This window comes from Dermacentor andersoni, chromosome 1 (assembly GCF_023375885.2).
Source record: "Dermacentor andersoni chromosome 1, qqDerAnde1_hic_scaffold, whole genome shotgun sequence".
Lineage (NCBI taxonomy): Eukaryota > Metazoa > Arthropoda > Arachnida > Ixodida > Ixodidae > Dermacentor > Dermacentor andersoni.
The window spans coordinates 388,017,608-388,031,460 of record NC_092814.1 but is presented as its reverse complement, the minus strand read 5'-3'; the positions used below and the strand labels follow the sequence as shown (position 1 = coordinate 388,031,460).

Here is a 13,853-nt window from a genome sequence, read left to right as displayed (position 1 = left end):
GCTAAGCCCGAGGGTGTCGGATCAAATCCCGGCCGCGATGGTCGCATTTCGATGCGGCCGAAATGCAAAAGGGCCCGTGTACCGTGCATTCGGTGCACATTACACAATTGTGCGCAGTCAGAATTAATGTGGCGTGCACTACAGCGCGCCTCGTAATCATGTAGTGGCTAGGGCGCATAAAACCCCACAAATGTTTCCTTCACAAACAGCACACTTTTAGCTCTCGACGAAGGCTCTATTATAGACCGTGTTTCATTGCGATAGCAATTATATGGACATTCCAGGCGCATTTCCACCGTTGCTATCGCCGTATCCGTGATCAAGTGCGATAACATTGTGGCCGCCTGCCGTAATGTGCGTGTGCGAGTGTGAGCCAACGATGGTGGCTCGATGGCGCGAGCGCAAGGGGGAATGGCGGAGAGCATCGTTACGTATTCGACGGCTAGACGCCGAGGGCGGAAGGACGACCGGCCCAAGGGACCGAGGACCCACGCAGCGCCAGGAAGACAATTACGTTTATTCTTTCAGCGGCACGCTTTTTGAGCCTGAGTAGCCAGTCATGGGGTGGCAAAAATAAAGATAGATATCGCGGCGAGCGAGGAAATCTTATCTGCAGATTCCAACGTAGAATGCGACCAGCACCGCGAATGTTACAGCATAGAGGTGTTGAGGAAGCGCGCCGTCTTCCATCGAGCGCGAGACACCGGGGGGGGGGGGGGGGGGGGGGAAGAGGCGTTCTTGTCCGGCGGCGGCTGCGCATGACGCAGCTGCGCGGGCCCCGTCATGAAAGCGATCAGCAACGGGGACAGAGTGCGCTGAGTGGTGATAGCTTCATGTGCTCTCTATTGTCACCCCTTAGTTCGCCTTGAAGCGAGAGGCGGCACGAAGCTCAAATTTCTCGCTGCTCTGCCGCGATTCCTTACGCGAGCATTTTGACAGCTTATGTCCGCCGTCATTGAGCGAGATGTGTTCATGTTTGCTTGTGCGCTCGTGACGCGATGCTTGTTAATTTAGTTAGTAAGCGAATGACTACACGTTTATACGTCCAATGAAACTACTTTCCTTGCTTTGTATAGTTCTCTAATTATTTTATATCGCAATAGATGCTTCGCCTTTCGTACGAAATTGCAACTTTCGTTTCGTTATTTTGCCAAAGCCTTGGATGAAGTGCCACATCAGCTGCTACTTTTAAAGCTTTCCTTCCCTCTTCCTTCAACATTCCACTACTGCTGCTGCTGTCTCGCACTCCGCGAAGGGGGGTTGTTGAGAATGTGTGTAATGTACATGACAGGGGCGCGGGAGAGGTGTCTAGGAGATGTTTTCAACGAGCTCGGCGGACGTCGCCACAATACCCTCTAAAGCTCCATCACCGTCGCGCAAGCCCCTCTGGAACTCCCTGACTTTAGACACACTGCTCTCTGAAGGGCTGCAATTACGCGTGAGCGCCCCCGCCCCCTCCCTCCCCCAAGTGCATTTAGGTCGCTGCAGCCTTACCTTTGTACTCGCGCGCAACAACCCAGAGGTGTGATAGACTGGTTGAAAGAGGAAACAGAGGATGCGTAAAGGCAACGCCCTGACGAAACGGGTAAATAACAGCCTTGGCAGTCTTTGCCCTTGGTAGCTTGCACACATGAGAGGATCGCGCGAGAAGGTAAAGGCGATGTCAGAAAGCATTCTTCGTACGTGGTCTCTTCAATAAAAGAGACGCTACTACTATACATGGCGACAGTTGCGGATAACCCGTAAAAAGAAAAGTCACAGCTTCACCCGAAAGGCGAAGCATCGATTGCGATTACAAATTATTGGACATCTATACGAAGTAAGAATACTAGCTTGATCGGCGGCCCTATTACCCAGTAAACATTTTCTTACTAAATAAATTAACAGGCATGGTGTTACGCGGGTACAGGCAAACAGGAACACCTCTCACTCGATGGCCGCGGTCACTCACTCTCAAAATGCTACCGTGAGGAAGAGCGGCACATCCAGAGAGCAAATTGCCCTTTGCTGCCTCTCGCTTCTATGCGCGAACTAAGCGGTGACAATATAGCGCACACGAAGCTATCAGCACTCAGCGCGCATAGGCTCTGTAGCCATCGTAGATAGCTTTCAGGATAAGGCCGCGCTCAATTGCGCCATGCGCATCCGCCACCGGAGTAGAACACCTGCAAGAGCCAACATATTTGGCTCAACCTCGCTAAAGTCATTAGATCTGCTTTTGCCAAGTAGCAACAAGCTCCTCTTCTCGTACCACGCTTTTCCTTGCGGCTCGCGTCGGCCACCATGTTCTTACTAACGCGCTGCACGCACATGAACGGTAAACATTTGCAGTCACGGCTTTGCTGACAAGAAGGTACTGACAAGAAGGCAAACGTGCCAGTAATGCCAGAACAGGCTCCCTGTGAGTTTGAGCTTATTGAACGTCACACGAGAGGGTTACATATGGAGAAAGGTATACAGAAAGAGGTCCCTTAATTGTGAGTTGCCATAACGAAATAAAGAAAATAAAGAAAAAACATCGCGATCGAGTTAGTGCCTTATCTGCCGCGCCCCGGCGAAGCAAAACGTCGCGCATGGTGTGACTTGTAGACAAGCTGTAAAAGTTGTTCTCTTATCGTCGTTAAAGTGCACTGATCGTCCTGTTTTTTTTTTTTTTTGCCACGAAACCTATCATCCCAAAGGCAAATTGGCAATGTTAGTGAAAAGGTTTAAAGGTGCGTTTTGTTTCGCCCCAGTCGCCATGTCTTTCTCTAATAAGGAGAAGGCAAGCATGATCCCTGCCTTGGTAGGTGCAAATGGCAAGACGAGGAAGGCCACAAAGATAAATCAGTCATGGAAGTGTGGTGGTAGACCAAACACATCGACGATTATCAGAACTTAGGAAAACCTCAGACAAGCCGGCAGGTTCAAGAAACAGCGGCGGACTCCATCTTCGAGTCTAGCCTATGCACGGATGTTCGAGCACTTATGCCCTGAAACCCTCATGCAAGTGCGCGGGACGTGGCCACCCAGGTACCAATTTAGATGTCATTAGTTTGGAGGATTCTAAATTACTCCGCCTTTCACCCATTCCACATTAACCTGCACCATTGCTTAGAAGACATCGATCTGCAGAATCGTCTAGATTTCTCGAATTGGGCCCTCACAAAACCCGATGAATAACCTGGCTTTTTCAGCAACATCACGTGAACAGATGAAACCAATTTTTTCAGAAACCCCTAGGAAAATTTGCGTAATCCACACTATTGGAGTGACTCCAATCCACAAAGGGTAAAACGCACTCGGCACCAGTACCAGTGGACTTTCGATTCGTCATGCGGAATTTGCGCCGATGCTATAAGTGGTCTCATCTTGAATAACACTGACTGGACACCACTACGTGGGCGAAATTCTTGAAGGAATGGTGGATGAGTTTCTCAGCGAAGCCACGCTGTCACGTCTTCCACTTCAGCAATATGGGGCACCCGCACACAGGAGCAGCCACGCATGAAACTGGCTGGATGCGACTTTTCATGCGCAATGGATTGGAAGGCGCGGGCCTTTAAATTGGCAGGCTCGGTCACCTGACCTCTCATCACTCAATTTCTTTCTTTGATGCCATGTGAGAGGTCGTGTTTACATGATCGCGACAACGACGTCAGATGAGCACAAGGCAAGGATAACGGATGTCTGCCATGAAATTTCAATATCACCCGCAGTGCTTGCTTAGTGGCTATGGTGTTGTGCTGTTAAGCACGGTCGCGGGATCGAATCTCAGCCACGGCGGCCGCATTTTTGTGGGCGCGAAATGCGGAAACACCCGTGTAGTTAGATTTAGGTGCACGGTAAAGAACCCCAGGTGGTACAAATTTCCTGAATCTCCCACTACGACGTGCCTCATACTTAGATCGTGGTTTTGACATAATTGCTTTTAGAATTCCAGAGTCGATCATGAAGAAAGTCACTGAAGATGTGATAAAGTGGACTCAGTACAGCGTAGCTGCATGAAGCAATAAAACGACAGACACCGACCAAAAGAAGTACTAAGAATGAATAAATCTTGAAGGCGTTTCGGCTTCGCAACAGACGCCTTGTTTACGATGGGTTGAGGGAAAGTTCACGGAAGCTTATGTATTCTTCAGCCCGTGACGTGAGCAGCGCGTCTACGATGGGGGGAGGGTTCCCTCACTTCGATTGAGCGCGTGACGTGTTTTCTGTATCTCCAGTGATTGCAGATACAGCCACGATTTGAGGTTTCTTGGCCGATAATTCTTCAGCTTTCCCAGTCAATCTTGTGGCCCGTTGCATCCGTGTGCTCGGCAAGGGCATTGCCGAGTAGGTCCTCATCTGCCTAGCGGCAGATGGGGACCTATTAGAACACGTTCACTAGGCGGTAGCTGGTATTCAACGGCGCTTACGAATGCACAGATAGTAAGGGCAAACTGAAATCTGATATTTTTTCTGTCTTTCTTTTTTTTTGTGCAGATGCCCCCATTGCCGATTCGGCACATTTGGAAGTGACACATTTACTTACTTTAACGCATCGGTTTTTCCTTTTTCCCTACACGTAGATCGCTTCCAGGTCTGTTTATTTCATTTAATTTTTCCCACGAACTTTTTTTACAACACGCATGCACTCTGATGAAAAATAAAACAATTTCTTTAATTTGGCTTGGTTGGAAGCAAGTTTCTGCGCGAAATATAGCTGCACGCGCGAGCAAAGTCAGGATTTTGAAACATTCTTTGCCTATTTTCGTAGCTTTTCGCATTTCGTGCGTGGTCAGAGCGGCGCTTCGGCCGCGCTGTCAAGGGGCTTTCGTTATCATTGTGATCAGTCGGCATTAAGAGACGGATTATAAATGCGACGCAGAAAGGAGGGGAAGAAATCGCTGGCGAATCCGCGAACCCAGCTGTTGGTGCTCATTCCGTATCATTATCAAGGTGATGCGCGCTTGATTGGGGTTTGCGACAAAGAAGTTGCTTTCTATTAGCTTATTTGAGGACGCTGCTTTATGATGCGGGTGGGAGCGTATTCACGTGGCATTTTTCATATTTCCTGGCGTCTCTTTACAAGTCGGAAAAATTAGTACGCCATTAGTACGTCGCTGAAAATGCTGCAGTTAGATGTCAGTTGGAGCTGCCTGCAAATGCCTCATTGACAGTTCGATAATTAGGACAGTACTTCTCGACTTAGATAATTACAACTACCTAATTAAATCTGAATAACGAAAACATTGCTGGCGGCTACTCCACTGTACTGGAAACAATATGCACTAGGTATTCTTCGAGTAATGCAATGACTCTTTTTCAAGACCTTGGTGCATGATAGTTGGGGCACTCCGTATATATCGCAACGGTAACGAAGAAAGCCGCAAGTGAAAGACGAGGAAGAGAAGGGCAAGCATAAGGACAGTGTAGTCGTGGGTCAGGGCAATGGTTGGTTTTGTGGAACGGCTGAGATTTTAATTTGATTTGCGCGCGTCGTGTACCGCTTGGAAACTGTTCAAGGCGCCGGACTCCCGTTACGATATATACCAAGTTTCCCAGTTACCTTGGACCAAGACTTAAAATAAACCCCAAGAACTCTAGAGAAATCGTACCGACTGCATAGTAGCGGAAGACCTGTGTACTTACAGCCAGTATTTTTTCATCACGATTAGTTAACTAATTGATCTTAGTAAGGGCACTTTTTAATTATTGCTTTAATCGCAATCATGTGAATTACAAAGTTGTAGGGCGCCCAAAATAACCTCCGAATCAAGCATTTATTTTGTGCTGAAGCGTGCACGCTTGTTTTTTCCAAGAAAAAACAAAAGCCCACGAAATACGCGAAATGTGAAATAGATGCGCGCTCACGCGCCGATACTCAAGCGTCGCCAAGCAACCTTTGAAAGACACACGGCTCCATTCGTTTTTCGCCGCGTCGTACAAAGCTTCGTCATCGAGAGGTGTCGCAACCTGACTAGCGTGGTGCGATAAGCGTCAGCATCTGCGCACGCAAGAATGCGGCTACTACGCGGTCGCTACGATTTCTCCAGAGCTCTTGGGTTTTCTTAAGATTTTGGTCCAAGTTAACTGGGACACCTGGTATATATGAATGAAGTAGTTCTTCGGACACAGTTTTTTAGTAAATTGAAAGTGCAGGCGCGCGTAAAAAACCAAAACAATCTTTAACTTTCGAGGTGTTGACTGGGTTCGGCTTGCATTAACAGTGCGATTGGAAGCACCCAGAGCTCAATTTATACATTTTCTCTGTAATACCGACACATAATATTTTATTGATACGAACACACGTACATTCACTTATGTGGAAAAAAAGAAACAGAAAAAGAAGAAAAAAGATAGAAAGCGTAGGTAACCTATGAATACAAACACGCGCACACTGAGTGGCGTCAACAAGGAAGGGGCGTGAGAAATATACGGTGCGAAGGCGCAGCCTGTGCAATGCAAGGGAGAGGGGTCGGATGTTATCCCAGAGCATGCGAGCGGTTGCAGCTTCGAGAGGAGGGCTTCTCTTGTTCTTTGTTTGACGGCATGGCAACTTTTGTAAGACCACGAAGACGGTCAATACACCCACACCTGGTTAAATGACACCCATACTGTGACTCCCACTATCCTCTGAGTTCTGCGAATTGCCTTCCATTGCATTCTTTGCGCAGGTATTATTTTGGGATTGCAAGCAAGCAGTTCTTTATACTAAGTCCATGCGTGCATAAAAAAAATAAAGTTGCAGCTTCGCCCGAAAGGCGAGGCATCGATTGCGATAGCAAATTAGTTGACAGCTATAATAAATAAGGATAGTAGTTTTGTCGGCCGCGTAAACTTGTAAACACAGGAGCACTAACTAAATTAAAGGGACACTAAAGCGAAACAATAAATCAGTTTAGACTAATGAAGCATTGATTGAGAACCCTGGAGGCAGTCACTTAAAAAAAAAAAAATAGTTTATTTAGATGAGAAAATGAAGGTTCAAGTATCAGTATTTGAATTTCGCGCCGAAACCCCAGCGCCGGTACGTCAGCGTAACGTCAGGGATTCCAAAGTATGTTTTCGCATTTGGGCCGCGTTGGCTGAATAAAGGTTCCCGAAACTTGCCATGCTTAATATTTGGTTCCTTTAGAACACAATGTAGTCAATCTGTACCGCTATATATAATTATTAGGCCCTAGAAGATGCCATCAAAATCCAAGACGTCACAGCCCCCAGGTAGGGGAACTTAAGTAGGCGTCGCCACCCGTATTTCGTTCCTGCGCTTTTTCTGGCTTACCAAATGTCTTATCATTGTAAGAGTGGTGTTTTTGGTATTGTAGAAGGGTAATTTACTGATGCAGAAGAAATCATTTTTCCCTTTAGTGTCCCTTTAATAAGCATGGTGCCACGCACGCAAAAGTAAACATGAACACATCCCACTCGATGACCGCTTAACCTCGCTGTCAAAACGCTGACGTGAGGAAACGTGACAGCAGCGAGCGAAGCGGCATTCGTGCTGTCTATGGCTTCGACGCAAAGTGACCGCTCAGAGCACACAGCACGCATAAAACTACGAGCCGCCAACGCACCTAGACTCTGGCCCCAGCGCAGATCCCTCTGGAGATACGTCCGCGCGTAGCCGCCACATGCGCAGTTGCAGCTGGAGTAGAACGCCGCCCCCCTCTCCACCTTTCCCCCGGTGTCTGGCAACGTTGGGTGCCTCGCGCAAGACGGAAGATGGCAAGATTGCTCCCCATTTTCGCCCCCTTCGCGCCGACGAGATTAAGCCACGATGTCGGCTCCACTCGCAGGCTTTCACTCGCACGTACAGCGTAGGGAGCACGGCGACGGTGTTATCCCCCTTGTACATTATATGCAACCTCACAGCGACGACGACGCCCACGCCGACTGCGGAAATATGCTTGGAGTGTCCATATAATATCTCTCGCAATGAAATGAAAAGTTAGAGTGACGTTTCACTTGTGAACGCAGTTGACGCGCAAGCGTATGTGTTCTATAGCGCACACGAAGCTATCGGCTCTCGGTGGGCTAGATGCCTAGACTGCCCGCATCGCGCAGATCGCTTTCAAGATAAGGTTCACGCGGCCAAGCCATATGGAGCAGCTGCCGCAGTAGACCCCCCCCCCCCCCCCCCCCGACCCAGCGCACATAGGCTTGAACACATGAACACATCACACTGGATGACCGCGGGGACTCGCTGCATTTGCTGCATTACAGTGAATTCGAATTTTTAAACCGCTTCACAGCGTAGCACTAGATTACATGGTTTTACTGTTTGCGTGTGCACTCATAATGACACCATCGATGGGAGTGCACGTCAATATAGGTTGTAGTAATTAAGTTTGTGTATGGCTTCTAATAAGGTCAGTTCTGAGTTCAGCGCTGTCCTGTGTGTTTCCTGCCCTTTGTCTGTCGTCTTGCGCGGCCCCTTCAAGATGCGTGACAGCACTGAAAGCCACTGCAAGGTAATCACTGTAACTCTGCACGATAATGTTTCTCTAGAAACAGAAGCTCATTACTTGTCAGCAACAAAGATGACGCCCTCATATATCTGTGCGGAGCAAATTTGTTGATATGATGTACTTCGATTGTTCCCCTTTCCTGTTGCGTCTTAGCTTTCCCAAATATTGAAACTCAAGAGGGGATTGCAGCGGCACGGTTTACAATGTATCGGCAGGTTGTCGCCCGTACCTCTAAGGTGGCATGCACAAGCATCCTTCCATTAAGAGACCTATCTGACTGCCCTATGTACTCTTTGCCGCAGGTGTACGAACTCGCCCAATAAGCCGTCGCATACTGCGAATGTACTCACAACCAGAAAGGCATCATCAGGAGCCCCGACAGGCCCGCGGCCAACTGTAGATAACTCCAGTCGCGGATGTAGTATGCCAACAGCGGCAGCAGCAGCAGCGGAATTGTGTAACCAATGCCGAAACCCACGTTCATCATCATTCGGTACTGCGGTGGCATGATCTCCATCACTGCAGTGAACGAAACAAGCGGTAAAAAGATGGTTAATTCTCGGGTACAATACGTTCGTAGACGTATAAGAAAAACACGTCGTCGTTCGCTTATACAATATGCAAACGTAATACAAGCAAATGCACCTAATTTTTTGCTGTCATGCGTGGCACATCTCCGTTATGTAGAACGGAAGAAAGTTTGCTTTAATAACGTGGAAGCTCCCCTGTATATAACTGAAAACCAACTCGATGTCCATTTGGCGCGCTATGCCTAAACAGCGCTTACATCTTCGTCCACACGGATGCACAGGACGTTTCTCGCACGCTTCAAGCACCCGGCGAAAGGTGAAACTAAAAAAAAAAGTACAGCTGGATATGGCACGGGTATCGGAGGTCACGAACATGCGAACATTCGAACAACCACTGGGATCGCCCAGCGAGAGCTATGGCCTAATTGCATGTAACGCATCTTGGACTATACACTTGAAAACGTATTTCTCTCGTAGTGAGCTGACCTATATTAGTGCTCGTGTTTTGGCAGACAGGCGTCGGAGGCTGATGCATGTTTCCAGCATGAGTGAACAGAGTGAATGCCGGGAGAGTTGATATCTGACGGAGAATAGCGCGATAAACAAGGGACGAGAGAGAAACACGACATGAGCGCTGACAAGCCTTATTGTAAGACACACAAATATGTAACATAGCACGAACACGTGTAAAATTAGCGGCTGAATAATAAATGTTTAACTTATGCAGCATCACAGACGGCCTCGCAGCGCTCACGTCACCAAACTTGTGAATAAAGAACGCTTCAGCACTATACCACGCAGTGTTATTTTTGTGCTTCGTTGAGTTGAGTTGAGTTGAGTGGTTGTAGGCTACTGGTGGGATTAGCCTTGCAGTAGCTGCCGGCAATTGCTCCACCGTAGCGACACTTAAAATACATAAATCATATAAATCAGACACAGACCTCACAACTACACTACACATAGTCACACCTAAGGTCACCATGTGGAGGCCAAATCCGTGTCCTGCAGGTAATTTAAAAGAAGGCGAGAAACCTCCTTCCTATCTAACCGGTTCCCGCGCGGGAAAACAATGTCCTGTATAGAACTGTGGGGAATTCCTGTCCTCTTGAGGGACCCGAATAACACGCTCCTTTCCGCGTCATACAGAGTACAGCACATAAGGTAATGTTCTATGTCACCGCACACACCACACGTTGAACATAATGGTGACAACGCCAGGCCAGTCTTACACATCCATGCAGGGGTACGAGCAGAGCCCGTGCGAATGCGGAGCAGTAAAGTGGCTTGGTTTCTTTTGAGACCCTTAGTCACACATGGCTTGTGAGGTGAGCTCCACAAAGAGTGGAAGTGGCACAACACCGCTTCTCTGAAGAGTCTCTTGTCCTCTTGAGGCACTTTTCTCAAAGGATTCCCAGACAGCGCTCTATGGGCAAGGCTGTCCGCCATCTCGTTGCCTATGATACCTATGTGCGAGGGCACCCATTGGAATCGTATGGAGAAGCCTTTGATAAGGAGAGTGTGCACCGAGCGTAGGGAGCTTAGACATAAAGCATCAGTAGGGAACCCATACTCTAACCTTTGAAGGGCGGATTTCGAATCTGTAAGAATGACTACGGGTTGAGGCGTACAAAGCCGTAGCTTTTTTAGGGCTGCCTCAATGGCAACGCTTTCGGCCGTTGTGGAGGACACGACTGTAGTGAAGCGAACCGACCAATCATACTTTAAAGCGGGAATATGAAAAGCAGCTGCACTAGATCCTCTGACCTTGTCCACAGAGCCATCAGTAAAAATTTGAAGATGACGTGCATATTCAGTTTCAAGATGTTCCAGTACGAGCGAACGTGTTGCCGCCAAAGGAGAACTCCGCTTAGCACGAACGTGAGGAATTGTCAACGAACAATCGAGGCTCGCGAAAGACCAAGGTGGATTCAACCTCTTAGTTCGACCTCTAGCGTCAAGACCCAGGTAACCAATAGTATTAAGGGCCAAGTACGCTCGGGACTCGGATCTCTTTCGAAGGCTCTGTAGAAGGGCTCGACCGGCTATCGTCTGTTTGAGGCGGCCAATTTGCATCAATAGCCTTTGTGAAGCGACTAGGCTAAGAGGTCTCGATAGAGACTCATAAAGTACTGCATTATTAGGAGTAGACTGCGGAACGCCAAGAGCCCTCCTTAGGCCCTTTCTGTGCAAAACCTCAAGTCGTTCCAGCTGTGATAGTGAGGGGGAAATTAAAGGGAGCTGGTACATTATTCGACTCGTCACTAGTGCATCGTGCAGCCTGATCATTGAAGAAGGGTGATTTCCCCATTGCTCACTTGCAACTCTACGGATCACATTGAGACGCGGAGATAGTGATGTCACAATAGAGTCCACAGCTCGTCGCCACTGTAGACGGTAGTCAATAATTACGCCCAAAAAGCGTTTGTACTTCAATTGACGAAGGCAAGATTGATCAATGTCTATCTTCAGCCGCGCATACCGTCTTCCTCTACCTGGAAACATGATGAAGCCAGATTTTTCCACCGAGAGAGTCAACCCTACACCTTGAAGGTAATTTTGGACTGAAAGTAAGGCCTGTCGAGCTATCAGAGCTAAACGCTTGTGTTGATATCCGCTTAACCAAATACAAATGTCGTCCGCGTATATCGACATATGGATATGCCTGCAATGTTTTTGCACTTCAGCGGGAAGACCAGCCATTACAACATTAAACAGCGTCGGGGAAAGAACACTTCCCTGAGGTACACCTCGCGATACCGCCCTTTCGGTGCTTATGGTACTTCCTAACCGCACTTGGATTTTACGATCACTGATAAGTGAGTGAATGAAGCGCAGAAGATAGCCCTGTACGCCTATGTCCATCAAGCTATTTAGTACTGAACTTTGAAGTACGTTATCATAAGCCTTTGATACGTCTAGGAAAATAGCTAGTGTTGAGAGGCCGAAAGCTCTTTGATGTTCAATGTGGCTTATCAAGTCCAAGACGCTATCTTGCGCGCTTAGACCTGTGCGGAATCCAGTCATGCATGTTGGCAGAGCCCTTCTATCTTCAAGCCACCATGATAAACGCTTACTTGCCAGCTTCTCCATGAGCTTAGCCACACACGACGTCAATGATACAGGTCGATACGAGGCCAAGTCTGTCATTTCTTTGCCGGGTTTCAGCACTGGGACAACACAAGCCACCTTCCATGAAGGAGGGACGTCGCCAGTCTCCCATACTCGATTGAGAAAGCTTAGGAGCATCTTCCGGTGTTCTAGAGGTAGGTTCTGCATCATCTGGTTGGTAATGTCGTCAGGACCTGGTGCACATCGACGCCGCAGGCTGCTGAGTGCTGCCTGCGGTTGGTAATGTCGTCAGGACCTGGTGCACATCGACGCCGCAGGCTGCTGAGTGCTGCCTGCTTCGACAAAGCCTTACATTCACTCAGTTTACATTTCCGTGCTGCGCAATGCAGGCGCAGAATAGATCGACAGCTGCCCTGTCAAAGATTATCTGTCGCCCATTAAGCGGTTGTTGAAAAACCGTCCGGTTTGGCCAATGTACCACTTACATATATATATATATATATATATATATATATATATATATATATATATATATATATATATATATATATATATGTATATATATATGCGGTCCGACAAGGAGTGCAGACACGGAATATTGGCGACTGGCTTTTCTTTAGCGTTACCATTTGTTGCAATCACGCCCTTCGCTTTCAATTTTAACTTGCTAAGTATTCTTTCACTTTAGGCAGCCAAAGTAGTCAATGGATAATTTTACTGCCTAAGTCTTTTGAGTGATTAGAAAAGGCTTCAGTCATTCGATACAGGCATGACTTACGTAGATTCCAAACAGGATGTCGCAATACTGTTTTTCACAAGTTTAGAGTTGGCAGAATTGAAATACAGAATGGGTTTCACAGACCTCGGGAATACAAACATGTGCGATCGCACGAAATTCGCAAATCTAGGTCCAAAAACTGAATGCATCGTTCCCTAGGTACTTAAAGTTTCAAGCTCAAACCAGAAGCGTTTTCCTTAAATAGCTTGAGCACATTCGCTCTAGTACCATAGCGTCCATTCGCCTCAACAAAAACAAGATATTCGTCTTCATAGTGCATAGTTTTTAGCATACCTTCCACGACAATCGCAATGTCACGATGACTATTACTCTGGTATATTTCATAAGTTATTGGGGCAACGTGGGAACCAATACGCTTACCTATCCTAGCACTTCCGTTATCTATCCTATCGCCATATACGTAAGTGTATGGTGATAAATCAAAGGGCGGTGTGGGAGAGAGTATCTTCGTATACGTATACAGGAGCAGGACATATAGGATATGACGTATATAGCATGTAGGAGTATAACATGTAGCAGGATATGCCGAAGCAATTCAAGTGCTAGAATGTCAATAAAGGGCCCCTCTACAGACCACATAGCAAATTTCGGTTGTACGCTGGAAGTTATTACGTGCTCTCTAGGGAGCGTTCTACCGCAAGAATGTTTCAAATCGGTTTATAATTAACGAAGATAGAAATATTTCAGTGCCGCAAACCCATGATTTGAGGAGGCGAGCGACACCGCCAACATAACACTTTCCCCACATGCTCCAGCCTAGCCTCTGCAAGCCAAATTCCTTCCCAGCGTTCTCCGATAGCGGAGCATGAGCATCGCGTGACGCGCACGTCACGGGCCCCGCCTCTTTTGTTTTTTACTCGCTTTCTTGCTGCGCGGCGTACTTCCGCTGACGGTCTCGCGCGCGAGCTATTGCGTTTGCCTTGTTTAGCGCAGCGCGCTGTTTAGCGCGCTGTGCACGAGAACAAATGACTAGCGGTATAAGTCAGTGCTACACGAATACTTAGGCAGACGCAAGCGGATCAC

At 47.7% G+C, this 13,853-nt stretch overlaps 1 protein-coding gene across 1 annotated transcript in view; it reads right to left on the bottom strand.

The window, feature by feature from the left end:
• The window catches only part of LOC126518708 (organic cation transporter protein-like), a 332,875-nt gene that overhangs the window by 116,672 nt on the left and 202,350 nt on the right, over positions 1-13,853 (bottom strand). The window contains exon 6 of the mRNA XM_050168473.2: positions 8,783-8,951. Within this exon, the coding sequence (XP_050024430.1) occupies positions 8,783-8,951 (169 nt within the window). The remainder of the gene's footprint in view (positions 1-8,782; positions 8,952-13,853) is intronic.